This window comes from Mercenaria mercenaria, chromosome 18, assembly GCF_021730395.1.
Source record: "Mercenaria mercenaria strain notata chromosome 18, MADL_Memer_1, whole genome shotgun sequence".
Lineage (NCBI taxonomy): Eukaryota > Metazoa > Mollusca > Bivalvia > Venerida > Veneridae > Mercenaria > Mercenaria mercenaria.
The window spans coordinates 29,863,672-29,880,835 of record NC_069378.1 but is presented as its reverse complement, the minus strand read 5'-3'; the positions used below and the strand labels follow the sequence as shown (position 1 = coordinate 29,880,835).

Below are 17,164 nucleotides of genomic sequence, written 5' to 3'. Positions count from 1 at the left end.
CACTGTTTGCTATTCAGTTAGTAAATTTTCAGTGAACACCCCTTCAAATAATAAATGGTATTGCCAAAACTGAATGTGGGATCAGTCCAATTTAAAAATTTAGCAGGCTGAAGGTAAATAAAGCAAAAGAAAGAGGTTTTGCAGACTACAAAACATAACTCATCTGTGAACAAAGCTTTGAACAAACAACTACAACAAAGAACATTAGTGAACGGTGCATAACATTCAAGATAAAACAAGACTGAACAGTGCACAATGGTTAAGCTTACCAACACCAGGTTAGATTCAACACATTCTGGCTCCATAAAGGCAAACTTTGATGGAACAAGAAACTATAAAGACAGGGAAATGGATATAAATGTACATGACATGATTCCCTGATTAGACAGCGAGACTTTTATTCAAGTTAAGGTAGTGGACCTATAAATGACAACTGGCACTTTCTGTTGACTTTTTAATACTTTCCATTATGTAATTTTAGCATTTCTAAACTCTTATGTGGCTTCAAGAGCTGTAGTAGCTAAAGACTGTTCTAGCTGAAGAACAATACACGAACAGGTACTCACACAGAAATCACCAATTGCCAGCACAGGTCAACTACCTTAAGTTCCTCAATGAGGATTATAAATGATATACCGTGCAACGTCAATTAGCTTAGTTACAGCACTTTGGGATATTTTGGCAAGTTTTATTTTGGACAATTTCACCAATCCTATCGTTTTTTTCAAAGTTCTGGTAATATTCACCATTCACCAAAGCATTATACCTCATGAAATTTTGTGACATTGAATCATCGATTTTTTTCATTTCTGTAGAAGTGCTAAATGAGAAAGATTGTTAAAGGAACATGCCTCCAGATGCACGTCAAAATTTCAAATTTTTTAGTCCAGATAGCAACTGATATTAAATACTGTTAATGATAAACCAATATTGTTCTAAGGTATTTTACACTGTTTGATACAAAATACAGATAAATTCCTCCTATTTTATATCAAATTTCAACAGCATGACCAAACACTAACATAAATGTAGAGGCATGCACCTATAACCTTGTCTAAAATATCCCAAAGAGCGGTATGCAATTACTGTCAATTTACATAACAGCACTCTTTAAAATCAATGACTCAGTTTTGAGAATGGAATAAGTTGTAATAATTATGTGCAATGAAAACACAAAGCAGCATTGACGAAAGCATACCTCTAAATAATAAAGCAGTTAAGAAAACCCGCACTGCCTGTTGCATAGAATGAACTATTGACAATTTTGGTAAGAATGATTTACCCAATGATGTAGACATCATGTTTGAACAAGAGCCAGTAGTGAGAGATGTAAATTTTTTCATCCTTAATAAGATGGCCTTATACTTTTAAAAGTATATGAAAGTAAGAAAAACTGAAATATTTCAACCAGCTAAAATTGCTCCTATTTGCTAAGAGTTGTAATAATTGTAAAACCAGCATCCCACAAAAAGAACGAAGCAAATAAAATTTGGTAAAAAAATCTCCAAAACTTGGATAAAAACATGTCAACTGCTGAAGTTAATGATGATGATTGTTTTTCCTTCATGTAACTTGGTATTCAATTTAAACATTTTTTGCTTAGTTCTTCAATTTCTACATGACCATTATATGAGCCGCGTCATGAAAAAACCAACATAGTGGGTTTGCGACCAGCATGAATTCAGACCAGCCTGTGCATCCGCGCAGTCTGGTCAGGATCCATGCTGTTCGCTAACTGTTTCTCTAATTACAATAGGCTTTGAAAGCAAACAGCTGGTCGAAATCCACTATGTTGGTTTTCTCATGGCACGGCTCATATTTTTTTATCAAAAAAGGAGAAGTTTCACAGCAAAGAACACCCTCAATAATGTAATATATACATGAGAAAGTGTACCTACCCTAGATACAGTATCATCCTGTGTCGGAGTTCCCAGGTCCATGTCGTCAGCATGTTCTCCTGTGTCTATATTTGGCGGGTCCCACTGGGTTTGTCTGGAGAAAACAGGAAAATATCATCATTTCACAGTAAAACCAATGCTAATTGCATACACAGTCTACAAAATAAAGTGTTGGCAACATGGCAAATTTACTGACTAAATTGCGAACAGTGCTGGCTGACCTTGGTCACAAAGGCAGAATCACCTGCCGCCAGTAGGCTAAAGGTTAAGTTATATAATTGGAATATATGTTTAGGATTTTGTGACAAACCTCAAATTCACAGTTATCACAATTTATTAACCCTGACACTCTTGTTACTATACCCTTGACACAAATTAGATTCAGGAACTGCAGCACTAAGTTGGGTCAATTTTTTCAGTAGAATGGACGTTCAATACTTTTTGGAGGCAGAACCTCACAAAGTAGAACCACTGCCTAACCTATTTTTTTAACAGTGATACAATTTTCCATTTGTCAATTTCAAATGTGCTCAAAATCAACCAATCAAAAATTTGTATCAAAACTCAGCCTTTGGCCTTGAACACCAGTCCTCTTCCAGAAGCACCTCATTAAAGAAACTCAACAGGTTCCAAACCTCAAAATTTAGACTGAAAGTGAGAAAAATACTTAACCTTGAAATCAGTTTTACCTTGTGACAGTATGATAGTAGTACAATTTTCCTTCAGCATCTTTGGCAGTTTTCCAGTTCGGGGGTAGAACTATAGCCTTGCCTTTGGGTGGGGACGGGGGTGGAGGTATATCTTCCTCCTCTATGGTAGGCATGGCTGTCTTAGCTGGCTCAAGATGTTGCTGCTTAAATGCCTCTACCTGTTGAAAATGGGAAACATTTTACCTTCATTCTACAGAACTATGGTTTGATGTACATTACTTTGAAGATCTATGCCATTTAAAAAAAAAAATTCTCAATCTAAAATTAAGGTATGGTACATATACATCTGTTATGTAGTGGGATTAATGTAGAAGTGCTGAACTCGGAAAAGCTAACTTGAATAGAGCTTTCTTGTATATAAGTATATACTTAACAGGAAACAAAAATCCACACAATTGCCATAGTGATTATTTTAAGCAACAATCACACATACCTGTTGAAGGAAGGCCATATGCTGTTCGGTCATTGGTTCATTATCTTCCTGCACAGGTGCTGGTTCTGGTTGCGCTGCCATATCAAACTGACTGGCCTGTAAATAAAAGAAATATGAGAATTTGAAAACTTAGTTGTATACATATGAACATTCTTTGACAAAAGCTCTTGCCCAATCTTGAAAAACAAATACAATAAGATATATTTTTAATGATTAACATCTTGCTATGCATCTGTCAACTTTCCCACATGAAACAAAAGACTGGACAAAGAATTCTTCATTCATCCACCTTGAGAAACATATACCAAGAAGAGAGACCAAATTCAGGATTCGCTGGCTACAATGTTTTATAAACGATCAGAGTTCAAAAACCAAATTTATGATCTGAAACAACCAACCAGGTGCTGAAATTCCTAAGCTAGTATCCATTATTGACGATCAGGTGCTAAGATCTGTACACTTGTAGCCATCAGGGGCCATCTTAGGTTCTTTCTCCCAAGCAGGCTAGAGCCACAGAGCAGTCCATCTACTGAAATGCTGTAAAGCAGAGCCGAGAACAAAGAGTGAACATACCTGTAAAACAGCTTGCTGGTACATGAAGGTGAGATGTTCTAGTTGTTGCTGGAAGTTGGGTATTGTTGCCATCAGCTGCTGCAGTAAAACAGGATCCATTGCCACTGAAACACAGCAAAATATCTACTGTGAAATCTTTAAAGATATACTATACTTATCTTTCATGAAAATATTTTTATCACTGGAGACTTGACTGAAATGTAGGAACTAAATACATAAAAATTTGTTCAATTGGCATTGCATATTCATACCTTGTTTATCTATGATGCATAAACACACAGACGCACACCTGAAGGTATGTGCATACTCACGACCAAAGTTAATTCATTGGTTTACATACATACATAATGCGGTACCAAAATCTACCAAGGTGCTTTTCCAGTTTTCTCAGTAGTTTGTACCCCTGTGTTTGTGTTTATAACTCAGTGATTACTGGTTTGGAATGAACATCGAAATAACATTGTGAAGTAGATTTACCTCATTATGTGACAGTACCTAAGCCTGAATGAGGATATACATGCCTTTTACCTCAATATAGTTTTGTTGTGCAGACACGCACACATACAGACACATAGGTACCTTTCATTTTATACCTGGGTGAGTAAGGCACATGCATACACACACTCGTTTTTTATACTGTCTGTCAAAATATAACAGGTGGTTTTCTTTCACTAGGAGAAGACCTTTATAAGCTTAGCTTTCGGATCAAATCCTTTTTCAGCATGTATGATAACAATATTGTAAATGGTAAATTGTAGTAAGCACATATGTTTGAAATAAAAATATGTTTAAACAAAAATATAACACCAACAAAATTATATGAATACAGTTTTGAATACATGTTTATCTTGTCACTATCCGTTTGATACATACTTAAAACTGCATCAAAATAACTTGTGCTACACTATAAGCATTTTTAAACCTTTAATGTGAGAACGAGATGCTTTTAAAGCAAGCAAGATAATTATGAATATGCAAACAAAATGAATGGTTTTACTGACTTGATACCTCATGAATAATGAATATAACTTCTATAAAATGTGTAGGCAGATACAGTCGAAAAAAAATATCAACTCCTTATTACTTCCAAACTTTAGTCATAACTTCAAATGAACTTTCTTGTTCTTTATATAAAGTAAATAATAAGAATATGATTTTGGTCTTTTGACCACAAAGTCTTGAAGAAGTTACACAATTTGGTGACGTTTACTTCCAACACTCGAATTTTTTTCAAACAATATATCATAGCCTACTTGGCTGCAAACAAAGTATTATGCCAACAATTATAAATAATTAATTTTCATGATAACTTTAAATTAGACTTTACACATATTTACTGCTTCAAAAATTAATACATACACTGCTGCAAGAACTGCTGCGGATCTATGCCAATCGACGGTAGGAAGTTTGGGTCCTGAGTTGCGTAATACCAGAAGCCTGGGTCTTGCATGAGTTGCCGCTGATGTTGTTGCTGTATCAGCTGCTCCTGCTCAAACTGTTCTTGCTGTATCTGTTCTTGGTGCCGCTGGTACTCGGCCGCCAACTCGTCCTGAGCTTTCACCTGAGCCTCAAATAACTGACGTCTCTCTGACTTGCTCATCTTCGGAGGTGTTTGAAGCAGAGTTTTCCTGAAATAATTCAGTGGTTTATATTATAAGACGTTCTTTAAAAGTCTTTTAAAAATACAATGCATTGAAAATTGCTCAGATTAAAATTAATGTGGAGGAAAATACTAGCTTTGGAGTAATGGAATAGGCATTTAAGAAGTAATATATAGCAGCAGAACCTGGTTTTAATACACTGAAACAATTTGAAGAGGTTAGTTGCCTGCAGAATAATTTCACGAGTGAATTACACCTGTGGCATATAACCAATTTGTATTGTTGAGAAATATTAAAATATGGTCCTGCTATATATTTCCATTCTAATGTCTTTTATGTAAACAAGTACATGAAACAGGGAAGCACTATTTCATGGCACATGTATGGCACCAAATATAGTTGGTCAACATGATGGCAATGTGTTTAAACAGTGTTAAATTACAGAAAGTAACACACCCTGCAGTATAAGTTAGGAGTATGTAGACATGTAGGGTTATTGTGCATGCCCAATAATCAATACAGTGTGTGTGAATTAAGTGTAACACTGTTTTGTTGTATCTTTTCCATTCTGAAGTGTCTTTTATATAAAATAGCAGATCAAATGTGGTAGCTCTCTTTCTCAGCAACTGTATGGCACCAAATAATATCTACCCCAACATCAACATTGCTGTTAACAAAAAAGAGCACCGATTTTTTATATCAGAATTATAGATTCAGAACTTTTCCTTAACATTTTGTAAGCCCTTTCTAGACAGAACTCATGATGTAATTTCATATACAGTTGAAACTCGGTATCTCAAATTCAAACGGATCGAGCGTTTTACTTCGAGATAACCGAAATTTGACTTAAAATGATATTTTGTGCATGTTTTCGGGACGGGACTTGAAAATGTCTTCGAGATAGCCGGAATTTTCAGATAAGGAAGTTCAAAAAAAACGATTTTCAATTGTACATGTAATTTACCAGACATCATACATGAAAAATGCACATGTTACATAATGTTACAATGTTTGATTCCAAAAGCTGATGTAATTAAATCATTAATTAAATAACTGTGGACTAAAACCACAGCAAGGATTCTAAATACTAACCTTGAGGCAGTGTTTGAGTCAGAATCATCCGTATCATCTTTGTAACTTGGTTCCCGTTTCCTCTTCCTTGCCTTTACTGTGTCCCAGCCTGACACTAAAAATAGTTCCGACATTTTAAAGAAAGTTCTGTACCCAGAATAAAATTGTTACAAGATTTAACTTTGGAACGTGGCCTCAAGGGTCATCTTAGCTCAAATGGTAGGAAGACAAAAGTAATACAACCTTCAGAGTTTTGCTTTTAACTGACAAACTGGGGCCCATATTAATGAACATTAACCTTAACTGAAACTTAAATAGCAAATATTTAATTTGCTATAATTTTGTCTATAGCATATTCATACTACTGAAGTCATCATTAGTTGCAGAATGATAATTCCTGTAAAGTTACCTTGCAATCTATGCATAACTGACACTGTCACAGCAAATGAAAATTAAGCATTTTAAAGTCCAATTTTCAGACTTTAAACATGAATACCAGCCCTGAGCATAAACTGAGAAGGATTAATTCTTGCTAAGCAGGCCTTTTTTTCATCAATTTGGGAATGCCACTGACACCGGTGGAATTGGGAAAATGCTCTCGGAAATTGTCTTAATTGGGACAATTTGCAAATTACCAAAATCTACATAAATGTGTTTTTGTGTGAAATATTAATGAATTGCTTTTCAGTAATTGTTCAACAGTATTATAATTTACCTTTAAATATACATACAAATTAGCAAAACTATCTTAAAACAGCAAAAACCCTAAAAGGTATAATCATTTGGGAATTTTAAATTCAACTTTGGGAAAAAATCATACTTTTTTGGATTGGGATTACCTCCTTTTACCGGAGGTAGATTTATAGGGGAAAAAAGCCCTGCTAAGTATCATGATTATAAATAACACTCTTTTATTTCAGGCCCTATTGCATTTAATAGATCAACATTTTTCTGCTCTTATTTTCAACACAAAATAATTGGACAGCTTATTGGTATACAAATAATAATTTCAGGTCAAGCAATCATACATTCAGTGACATAATAAACTGAAGATTAATTCATCACTAATCTAAATTAACCCTTTGCCTGCTGGCGGCAGTAATTCTGCCTTTGCGACCAGTGCAGACCAAGATCAGCCTGCAAATCCGTGCAGTCTGATCATGGTCTGCACTGTTCGCTATTCAGTCAGTAAATTTTCAGTAAACACCCCTTCGAATAATAAATGTTATTGCCCAAATTGAATGATGGACCAGTCCATTATAGAAATTTAGCAGGCTAAGGGTTAAAACACAAATTTCTTACCTTTTTTCTTGCGTTCTTCAATCAAAGCAATTTTCTCATAGTTTGAATCTGAAAAAGAAAACATATAAAGATAAACATCATACAGGTTTTTTAGCATCTTAACAGACAGTGTGAGCTAAACTTTCTTAAAATCCTGCAGTATGTGCTACAGTCTGATGTGCAAGTAGACTGCTGAGTTAAATTTCTGTTGGACTTCATGTCACACCAACACAATTATAGGCCATACGGCGACTTTCCACCTTTCAGATGGTGGAGAAAAACCCTAGGTGCCCATTCTGGGGATCATTTCAGACATAGGCAGGCCTCTAAACCATTAACCTTCCTCAGTCAGCTGGATGTTGTTAAGACACAATGAAGGTCATATAACGGTAGTAACATTTCATTTTTATGGTGGAGGAAGGCACTAGCTGCCCCTTCTAGCACTGGCAGGCACCGAGGTAGAACCACTGACCTTCTGTGGTAAAGCTGAATGGCTTCCATAACTGGAAGTTTTATATATCTCTTGCCGGGTTTCAAACCCATAGCAGTGAAAGGCAAGTGATCTATAGTTGGCATTCTTTACCACTTGTCCTTGGATGTCACTACTTCACAAAACTTTTTTATGGTCATGTATGAATGTACATTCAAAATCTTTTAAATCTTTGTAACTTCTATGTTAGTAAACGGCATGTTCAAAATAGTATATGGTCCCTATGAACATAAATGTAAGAGTGTATCATATTAATAAGACTTGTGAGTGACAAGAATAGATATACAAAGACTGTGTTGCCTTACCTAGTTCTCTCTCTGTTTTCTTTCTCTCTTCCAGAACCTCTTTCTTTGGAATCTTGTAGACCTCCTGAAATAAAGATGTACACACTGATTTATAACAATTCATAATCAGACATAATTATACTGGTGCGCACATCTGTTGTTTCTCAACAGCAAATTACAGCAGTGATTCTATAACATTAGCATTAATTAGATTTATCTTTCAGCCTCTGCAAACAATTTAACAAAACTCATCACATGGCAGAAAACTGACTTGATCGTATTCACGAAACAACATATTCAGCACTTGGTGTGTATGTCCATTTACTGATACGAATTTCAAATTTGTTGTCTTGTTTAGGATTTTCATGTCCTAACAATGTAACAATGACTACAAAATGAAGTCAATAAACTGATACATATACTTAAGTTATAACCTAAAATTATTAAAGCAATTATGAAAGGCTGAACCAAGTTCTCGGGTGGTGTTATATGAATTACCTTTAATGTTGACCAATGTTCCAGTAAATCTGAGGCCAGTGTTTTTATTTCAGCTGCTCTCACAATCTGTTCTAATTCTTCCGTCTCTTTTTCTGAAATACCAGCACTTGTTCTGCTTTCTGGATCAGTTTCTTCACTTAATTCCATAGTTTTATCTTCACTTATTTCTACAGTTTTTTCTTCACTTTCCTCCACATTCTTGTCATCACTTTCCTCTACATTTAAATCCTTCAGACTAGACACTGACTGGTTCTCCGATGAACTATCAGCATCTGTAGACTGTGTCACATCCGACACAGATTCTGGCTTGGTGTCTGCTGAATCTCTCTCTAGAACCCTTCTCCTCAATTCTTTAAGCTGTCTTCTTGTTTTTACACTAGAACCAGTCTGAGAAGAACTAGTTACGTCCCCTTCAACCGAATCTCCAGGGATATCACTCTCAGAAGCACTGGCACGAGATTCACTGTCAGATGAAGATTCAACTTCCGCAAACTTCACAGACTTTTTCACAGATTTTTTATCCCTTATTGATGCAAGAATGGAGACCGGGTTTTTATTTGAAGTCACTGGAGGAGTAGATATGGATTCATCGTCATTTTCTGTATTATCAGTGTCGGTAATTTCCTGTGTAGTTTCCAGAGCGTCTGAAACCTCAGAGGGGTCTAACGCATCACCAGACTCTGACCATTTTTTAACGATATCTAAAATTTTACTGTCTTCTAATATGGTCTTGTTGGTGATAGGCAATTTCTTCAATACCTTCAACATCTGAAGAGAAAAGCAAATTAAATGTTAAGAAAGTTGTAATACCTCAACAATGCTTCCACATGGAGAAGTTACGTTTGGGTTTTGTTTAAATGTTGGGGATATACAAAGGTGTATGGTTAGAAAGCCACATGAGCAGAAAAAGAAATCTGACTGCTCTCACAACAATCCCTATACAAGATATCCAGGAAGCCATCACCAAACATTTTTAAAACATTTAATGTGACAATTTTCTCTACAAATTCAATCAAAGTAAAATATATTTAAACTAACGAGTGTTCGAGCTAAAATTTGACAACCAGTGTAGTATAACCCTTCTATAAGCCTTCAATACCACCTAAGACTAAAAACTTTCTATGCCAAGCAATGAAAAAATGGACAAACTTAGTTAATAATGGATAGAAATCCTAATCAAAGAGCAAACTTCACTTACAATATGTTTGAGATCGGAGACTTGCAGTCTAGCATCAGCCATCCAGCACCAGACTAGAGGCAGTCCATGGTAGTCCAGGAATAGCCGCAGACACGCTTGTTCTTCTGTGTTCTGTAAAATGACCGGATATATACATGCAGTTAAAATCAAACATAATAATTGAGCCGTGCCATGAGAAAACCAACATAGTGGGTATGCGACCAGCATGGATCCAGACCAGCCTGCGCATCCGCGCAGTCTGGTCAGGCTCCATGCTGTTCGCTTTTAAAGCCTATTGGAATTGAAGAAACTGTTAGCGAACAGCATGGATCCTGACCAGACTGCGCGGATGCGCAGGCTGGTCTGGATCCATGCTGGTCGCACACCCACTATGTTGGTTTTCTCATGGCACGGCTCATATTTACGTTGTATATTTAATTTTAGCAGGAATTTTCTGTTTCAAATGATACAAGTCTGACATAAATCTTAGCGCCAGAAAAAACTGAAATAGAATCTAAGATAAAAGTATCAAATATTAAATATACAAAGAAAAAACCTATTCATTTAATCTTCAAAGCCTGAAATCTGCAAATTCAAATTCCAAAGGAATTACCATTTTGGCAAAAACCACAAATTTAACCTTTAGCCTGCAGGTGGCAAGTGATTTTGCCTTTGCAACCAAGATCACTGTTCAGTCAGTAAATTTTAAGTGAACACCCCTTCGATTAATAAATAGTACATCCCAAAATGAATGACAGACCAGTCCATTTTAGACATTTAGCAGGGTAAAGGTTAAATGATTTCACAGTATTCCACATTCTTAAATATACTGATGAGCCCCACAATATTTTACCTCCAGTACACGAAGAATCTGCAGCCTATGTTCGGGATCCTCAGCTCTCACCATCAGACGACACATGTTTAATACGTCATTCTTGTTTCTCAGACCCTGATGAAGCTCTGACATTCTTTCAATTTCTTCCTCAAGCTAGAAAATATTTATGCTTCTTCATTATAGCTTTTCAAGACTTATAAATTCTCATTAGAAATACACAAAGAAATTAAAGAAGGTCTTAGTTGCAGAAAAAATATAGGTAAAGCTAGACAAAAATATCCATCAGAGCCAATGGTACAATTATATCACCACTAACTTAAGTCAAGGTTCATGCTTGCAAATAGATTGGTAGCCACAATTTTCTGTTCCTAATTAGGGTTTTTTTTCCTTATCTTACCTTATCACTGTCATCAAACAGTTCCTTCTTTTTCTTCTCTGATTCATCCACCGATGTAGACCTACGTGTAGACCGCAATTCCATCCTCTTGTCTCCCCCAAGCCAACCACGGCATATTGCTGTCCCACAGTAACATTTCTGGGCTTCTTTGCTGAAGAAGGACAAAACATTTACCGTCAATATATTGTAACTCCATTTAGAATTCTACTGAAAGTAACCATATTCCTTAAAGACTGCTTTTCTTAATACTGAAAAACTACATGTTAACTCTTTGATTGTTGTGAATCTACATTTTTATGCCATTTATCAACAGGATTTATAATTTCAGCTGTCAACAAATTTAAGTGATGCTGCCAATTAGTGGTAAATACTGAGTTACATGGTTTCCTAGTGATCAAAACGTCTTGCGCTCAAATTCTCACTAAAACTGTACTTTTTTCTCAAATTCTCACCGAAGTCATACTTTATTCTCAAATTCTCACTGAAATAATACTTTACTCTCATATTCTCACGAAAACCATACTTTATTCTCAATTCTAACTGAAACCAATCGATCACTGAAACCATCTTCTATTCTCAAAGTTAGTCATACTTTTAGCAAAATTTGTTAGAGTTATCGGTAGTTCAAACTATCAAATTATACATTATATAGATATTTTGCTGGGACCCGACGATGAGTTCAAGTGAACAAAGTTTGACTGTATTCTCAATGTCTCAATAAAATAACACTTTATTTTCAAATTCAAACTGAAACCATACTTTCTTCTCAGTCTCACTTAAACCATTCTCTAATTCCCAAATTCTCACTCAGTGGAACTTTATTCTTAGTCTTGCTGAAACCATTTTTTATTCTCAGTCTCACTGAAACTACCGTAGATACCCGTGTATAATGCGCACCCGTGTATAATGCGCACCCCCGATCTTAGTCCAAAATCCTGGGGAAAAAAAAAAAAAAAAAAAAAAAATTTTGGTCAATTTTGAGGTGGATGGAAAACGAAAGTAGAGTTTACATCGACACCGGTAATAAATTTTATCTCCACGGCGGAGAGCAGCATCGGTCTCACGGTACTATCGATTTTTGTTTTCTCGAAAATAAAACCAGTAAATTATTGTTATATTTGTTGTTTTACCTTTTTTAATTCACTATTTTGAATAAATAAATAGCAGCTGATTCAATATTTCGGAATGGTATCTTTCAAAATGACATGAGCTTCTCAATTTAAACTGATAACAAAAGGTGTGATAGTCTTTTTGTCACGATCATAAAGCCAGTAATTACCGGCAATCAACGTGTCACCTCGTGTCAATCATGTTGTTCACAGTTTGATCTCGGTTAAAGATAATTCTCGATCTTTAATTAGTAACATAATTTTTGTGATTTATAAACATTTCTTTCGTCAAAATACTTTTAAATTTATATGAAATTAATTTTGTTTGAAAGAAAAATAAACAATTCGATCTTTTACGGAACGTAACGGCAATCTTAGATTTTAGCGGAGACAGTAAGCGCGGGGAGTAGTTTCCCTTTACCAAAATGGCGAACATCGGTAACAAACTTGTTTTGAAGTTGGAAAATTGTCTATACCTGTGTATTATGCGCACCCACGATTCGAGGGTGGTCCCGGGGGGTCAAAAAACTGCGCATTATACATGGGTATCTACGGTATGCTTCATTCTCAAACTCTCAAGGAAATGGACCTTATTTCTTAATCTCAACCATTCTTTATTCTCGGTCTCAATGTAACCATATCTTATTCCCACAGCTCAGGCCACATTTAAAAAAGTCTTTGTTTGCTGTCTCCCGACCCTACTTTTTAAACTTGGGTAGGTAGGTAGGTAGGCAATTCTTTCTTTTTTTTGTAGGGGGATTATACTTTTACCAGTACATTTATGATCGTTCTTTACAGATTATTTCTTCTGTAAATATAAGGCAAATCTGTATAATTATGTCGTATAAAAGGATGAAATTAAATAATACAATTAAGACTTTCTTACTTATTATTTTGCTTACTTGAAATATTTGCAGCACTTCTCATATTGCAACTTAAAAAAACATTTGACCAGCATTTCCAATAAAAACTTTTGGGACGTAGCATTTTAAGCTGATAGGTAGGGAGACAGTAAACAAACACATTTTTAGTTTTGGCCTCACTAAAACCAAATTCACACTGGGTAAATTCTTTATTCTCAAAATTTCATTCTCAATTTCTCAATGAAGAAAATAATTCCACTTACCCATAGACTTCATATTTGTAGTCAAATGTGATCTCCTCATCTTTCTTGATAGGTTTTCTCACAAAGAAACCAACTCTCAGTGTACCATTCACTGTCCACTGTAAAGCAAAATATCATTCACAGCTGAGAAGCAATAGGTCTTAGCACTTTACCCAAACACTGCCATGTATTAAAACAGTGGCAAGAATGAGATCAGTACTGGTTTTTCCAGAAAGCTGACTCCATTGATTCAAATAAGCAACACTCCTATGGTTCAATTCCTGCACATCTGAAATCTCAACCATGGTAAAACAGGCAATAAACCATGCTCTGACCTCGATTATTTGCTAAAAATATTCAATCTCCCGCAAGCTTTAAAACTTATTATTCATAGTTATCAAGCCTCAGATAAGTTTAACATCAGACTGTTTGTTTGATTTGTGTTCAGCGCCATTTTTCAACAGTTTATCAGTTATGTGCCAGTGGGCAGTTAACCTAACCCCTGTTCCTGTATTCTGTACCAGTATCAACCTATTCTCTGCAAGTAACTGCCAACTTCTACACATGAATCAGAGATGGAGTACAAAATGACTTTTGACACAATGTCTTCTATGAAAATCATCATGGAGAACAAACGCCTCGCTGGGGATCGAACTTATGACCCCGCAAGTCTGGACGCACACTGCTTCTGCATACCATACAGGGTAACAGCAATCATTAAATGCCTGAATTCAGGAAAACTGAAAAACACACAAACTCTTCTAAATTTTACAGAAATATTACTTCCCATACCTTCTGCGTCTCGCAGTTAGGATCGCAGCTGTGATTGATAAACCTCGAGATGTTTCCTTTCACAGTGGCATCAACGATCTCTTCAGGGTTAATTGCCATGAAATAGAAATGTTGCTGCCCGGCTTTGGAGTATTGTTTGGATCTTTTCTTAAACAGTGGATAATCCAGAACTTCACCAACATATTCCATCACAAACTGACCCCTAAAACACAGAAAAACTGATTATCCGAGAAAATCTTTATAATATTCAAACAGTAACCAGAGAGTTTCAAATTTTTATCTCAATTACCTTTAAATCAATACCTTCTAAGTGAATTCATAGGGATCATCTAAATTAGCAACCAGAGATTTTCAAATTTTCAAAAATACTTTTAAATACAAAACTTGCCAAGTGAATTCATAATGAAGATCTTTTTTTGGACAATACGAGGATTGCTAACACTATAACAGGCTGTAGGTTACCTACTGATCTCACAAATTAAGTTACTATGTTAACTTCCTGGGCTCTATTACAACAAAACTCATTTTGATTAAAAGGTAAAAAAAAAAAATCTTTACACTACACTAAATATTTCCATGATCACTCTATTGTTTCTATTAAAATATAAACCTCCAGCCCATTTATTTTTTCAAACTAAGAACATTCTTAGTTTCAAAGTCTAAAATATATTTCCCCGAAACCTAGCCCCGCAATGCATGCTTCTCATGTGCAACTTTGAGGAATATGCACTTTTTTCATATGACGACATACTTAGTCACAGCCAAAATCAAGCACTGGGACCTCTTGAATGTTCCACCTTTCAGGTAACACCATTCATTGGAATATAACAGGCTTTAGCTGTACAAAGCTTCACTTACTGACATACATTTGGATTGTAAATATGACAGTGCAACTGTTCTATCTGTTGGTACTTACGGTTCCAGGTCTTCCAAGGCTTTTAGGCCATAACCTTTCCAATCAGTTCTAAATGGTGAAACTTTCGCATTTTGCATCTGAAAAAAGTAATCAATTCATATTGGTAACATTCTTAGTACCGGTAGACGCTTACACTAGACAAGTGCAAGTTAAAAGACGGAAAACTTACTGGGTAGAATCATGTAATCCCTACAGCAAGTAAAGTAGTATTTTGTTTTATTCAGGTTAAAAAACAATTTCAACAATAGATTGGTTTATGCTAGGGTTATAATAACAGTTGCTTGCTCAAAAAAAGAGTATTAAAATATCTGCGTAATATTTGAGCTGTACTGTGAGAAAACCAACATAGTGCATTTGCGAACAGTATGGATCCAGACCAGCCTGCGCATCCGAGCAGTCTGGTCAGGATCCATGCTGTTCACTAACGGTTTCTCTAATTGCAATAGGCTTTGAAAGTGAACAGCATGGATCCTGACCAGACTGTGCAGATGCGCAGGCTGGTCTGGATCCATGCTGGTGGCAAATGCACTATGTTGGTTTTCTCCAGTGTGGCTCATATTTTAACCATTTTCTAGGATAAAATGAGAACTCTACTCTTCCATATTCTAATTTTCTGTAATCACAGCTTTCATGCATTTAAAAATGAGGTATGATAGTAAAATGAATAAAATTATAACTTTGTGTCATTAGACAGACCATTTTGAAATCTTTTAAACAACATGTTGATCTAGAGACAACTTTTATTTGAAATGAAAAAGAGCTTTCAGTAATTTTTAAGATACTGGCAGAATAGCAAATGTCGACTAGCTGTTTTGTTCACGACATAATATATGAACTTGGAAATTTCTGCTGTTTGCCTAGTCATTTTTAAATCCAAATGTGTGAAAAGCAAATACAATTCTTACCCTCTGGAATCTTTTATTGGTACAATATTCTCCACAGGGGCATTTGGATCCACTGAAAATCAACAATACTAGTAAAGCAAAAGAATCTCACACATTTAACAATCTTTTAGTGAAAATCTTAAGGACAGCAAAACAATACTGTTTAATTCTTTGTACAGCAATTCAAAGAATTGACCTTTAATAATGAAAAGTCCCTAAGTACTTGGATTCTGTGTTGTTATATTTTCTAGTCCTTTGGATCCTGGAGTAAATTTAATTTAACCCTAACTGAATTCCACTAAAGCCGGTGCTAGAGGGCATGCCGGATGTTGCAAATTTCACTACCTCTCATGAACAGACTCAACTAAACTGGGTCAGCTATTATTTTGCTTGGTTGCATTCCATGCTTCCGAAAGATTTTCCTACATACTTTTTTACCAATCTGAAAAGTATGATTAGTTTCCGCTCTGGTTGAAAAATAAGCAATTACTATTGATAATTCAGTCAACTGTTCCATGAAATTACAAAGGAAAAGATCTTAAAACTATACCTAAGCAGACAATAAAACAACCTTAACATTTTGGAGAAAAATCCTGAAAACTAGCTTTTATGGAAAACACTTTAAATACCCATCTTATTTTTCAACCGAAAACCAAACTGAAACTGATTCTTTTGAAATCTTGAACAAAAAAAAATAAATCTTAAAGTTGTTTTACAATGTACAGAGAAAAAACAAAAACAAAAAAACAATACCATTCAATGAATAGCATTCTGTTAAGACAGTCCTCGCCGCAGGCTTCACAACCCATCTCTCTGTCTTCCTTACACGTTGTACAGTCACAAACCATCCGTCGTACTTCACGCATCTGTTTTGATCTTTTCCTAACACAGAAAAAACTTACTGTTAATTCTAGGACATACTTCACTAACATGGGCTACTAAACTAAACAAAACTAAAAATAAGCACTTAAGAGCAGTTCGTCTACAGACATGGTCTGGGATTCACGGACATACTCCCAAATTTTCAAATTAGTATATTAAACAGTCACCTAAATAATGCATTCTTTTTCAAGAGTAACCAACTGAAAAATCTGGGTGAATTTTTTCCCC

At 35.4% G+C, this 17,164-nt stretch overlaps 1 protein-coding gene across 3 annotated transcripts in view; it reads right to left on the bottom strand.

The window, feature by feature from the left end:
* The window catches only part of LOC123538071 (uncharacterized), a 62,901-nt gene that overhangs the window by 5,927 nt on the left and 39,810 nt on the right, over positions 1–17,164 (bottom strand). The window contains exons 4-21 of one of the 3 annotated variants that reach the window (XM_053530294.1): positions 16,808–16,936; positions 16,076–16,127; positions 15,171–15,247; positions 14,255–14,456; positions 13,484–13,581; positions 11,249–11,399; positions 10,870–11,004; positions 10,038–10,148; positions 8,840–9,607; positions 8,363–8,426; positions 7,589–7,636; positions 6,308–6,401; positions 4,974–5,242; positions 3,615–3,718; positions 3,042–3,137; positions 2,588–2,766; positions 1,899–1,992; positions 270–332 (exon numbers count right to left, since the gene is read on the bottom strand). In XM_053530294.1, coding sequence (XP_053386269.1) covers positions 270–332; positions 1,899–1,992; positions 2,588–2,766; positions 3,042–3,137; positions 3,615–3,718; positions 4,974–5,242; positions 6,308–6,401; positions 7,589–7,636; positions 8,363–8,426; positions 8,840–9,607; positions 10,038–10,148; positions 10,870–11,004; positions 11,249–11,399; positions 13,484–13,581; positions 14,255–14,456; positions 15,171–15,247; positions 16,076–16,127; positions 16,808–16,936 — 2,734 coding nt within the window. Of the gene's footprint in view, positions 1–269; positions 333–1,898; positions 1,993–2,587; positions 2,767–3,041; positions 3,138–3,614; positions 3,719–4,973; positions 5,243–6,307; positions 6,404–7,588; positions 7,637–8,362; positions 8,427–8,839; positions 9,608–10,037; positions 10,149–10,869; positions 11,005–11,248; positions 11,400–13,483; positions 13,582–14,254; positions 14,457–15,170; positions 15,248–16,075; positions 16,128–16,807; positions 16,937–17,164 lie in introns of those variants that run through there. The other 2 variants (XM_053530295.1, XM_053530296.1) reach the window with 2 other exon arrangements.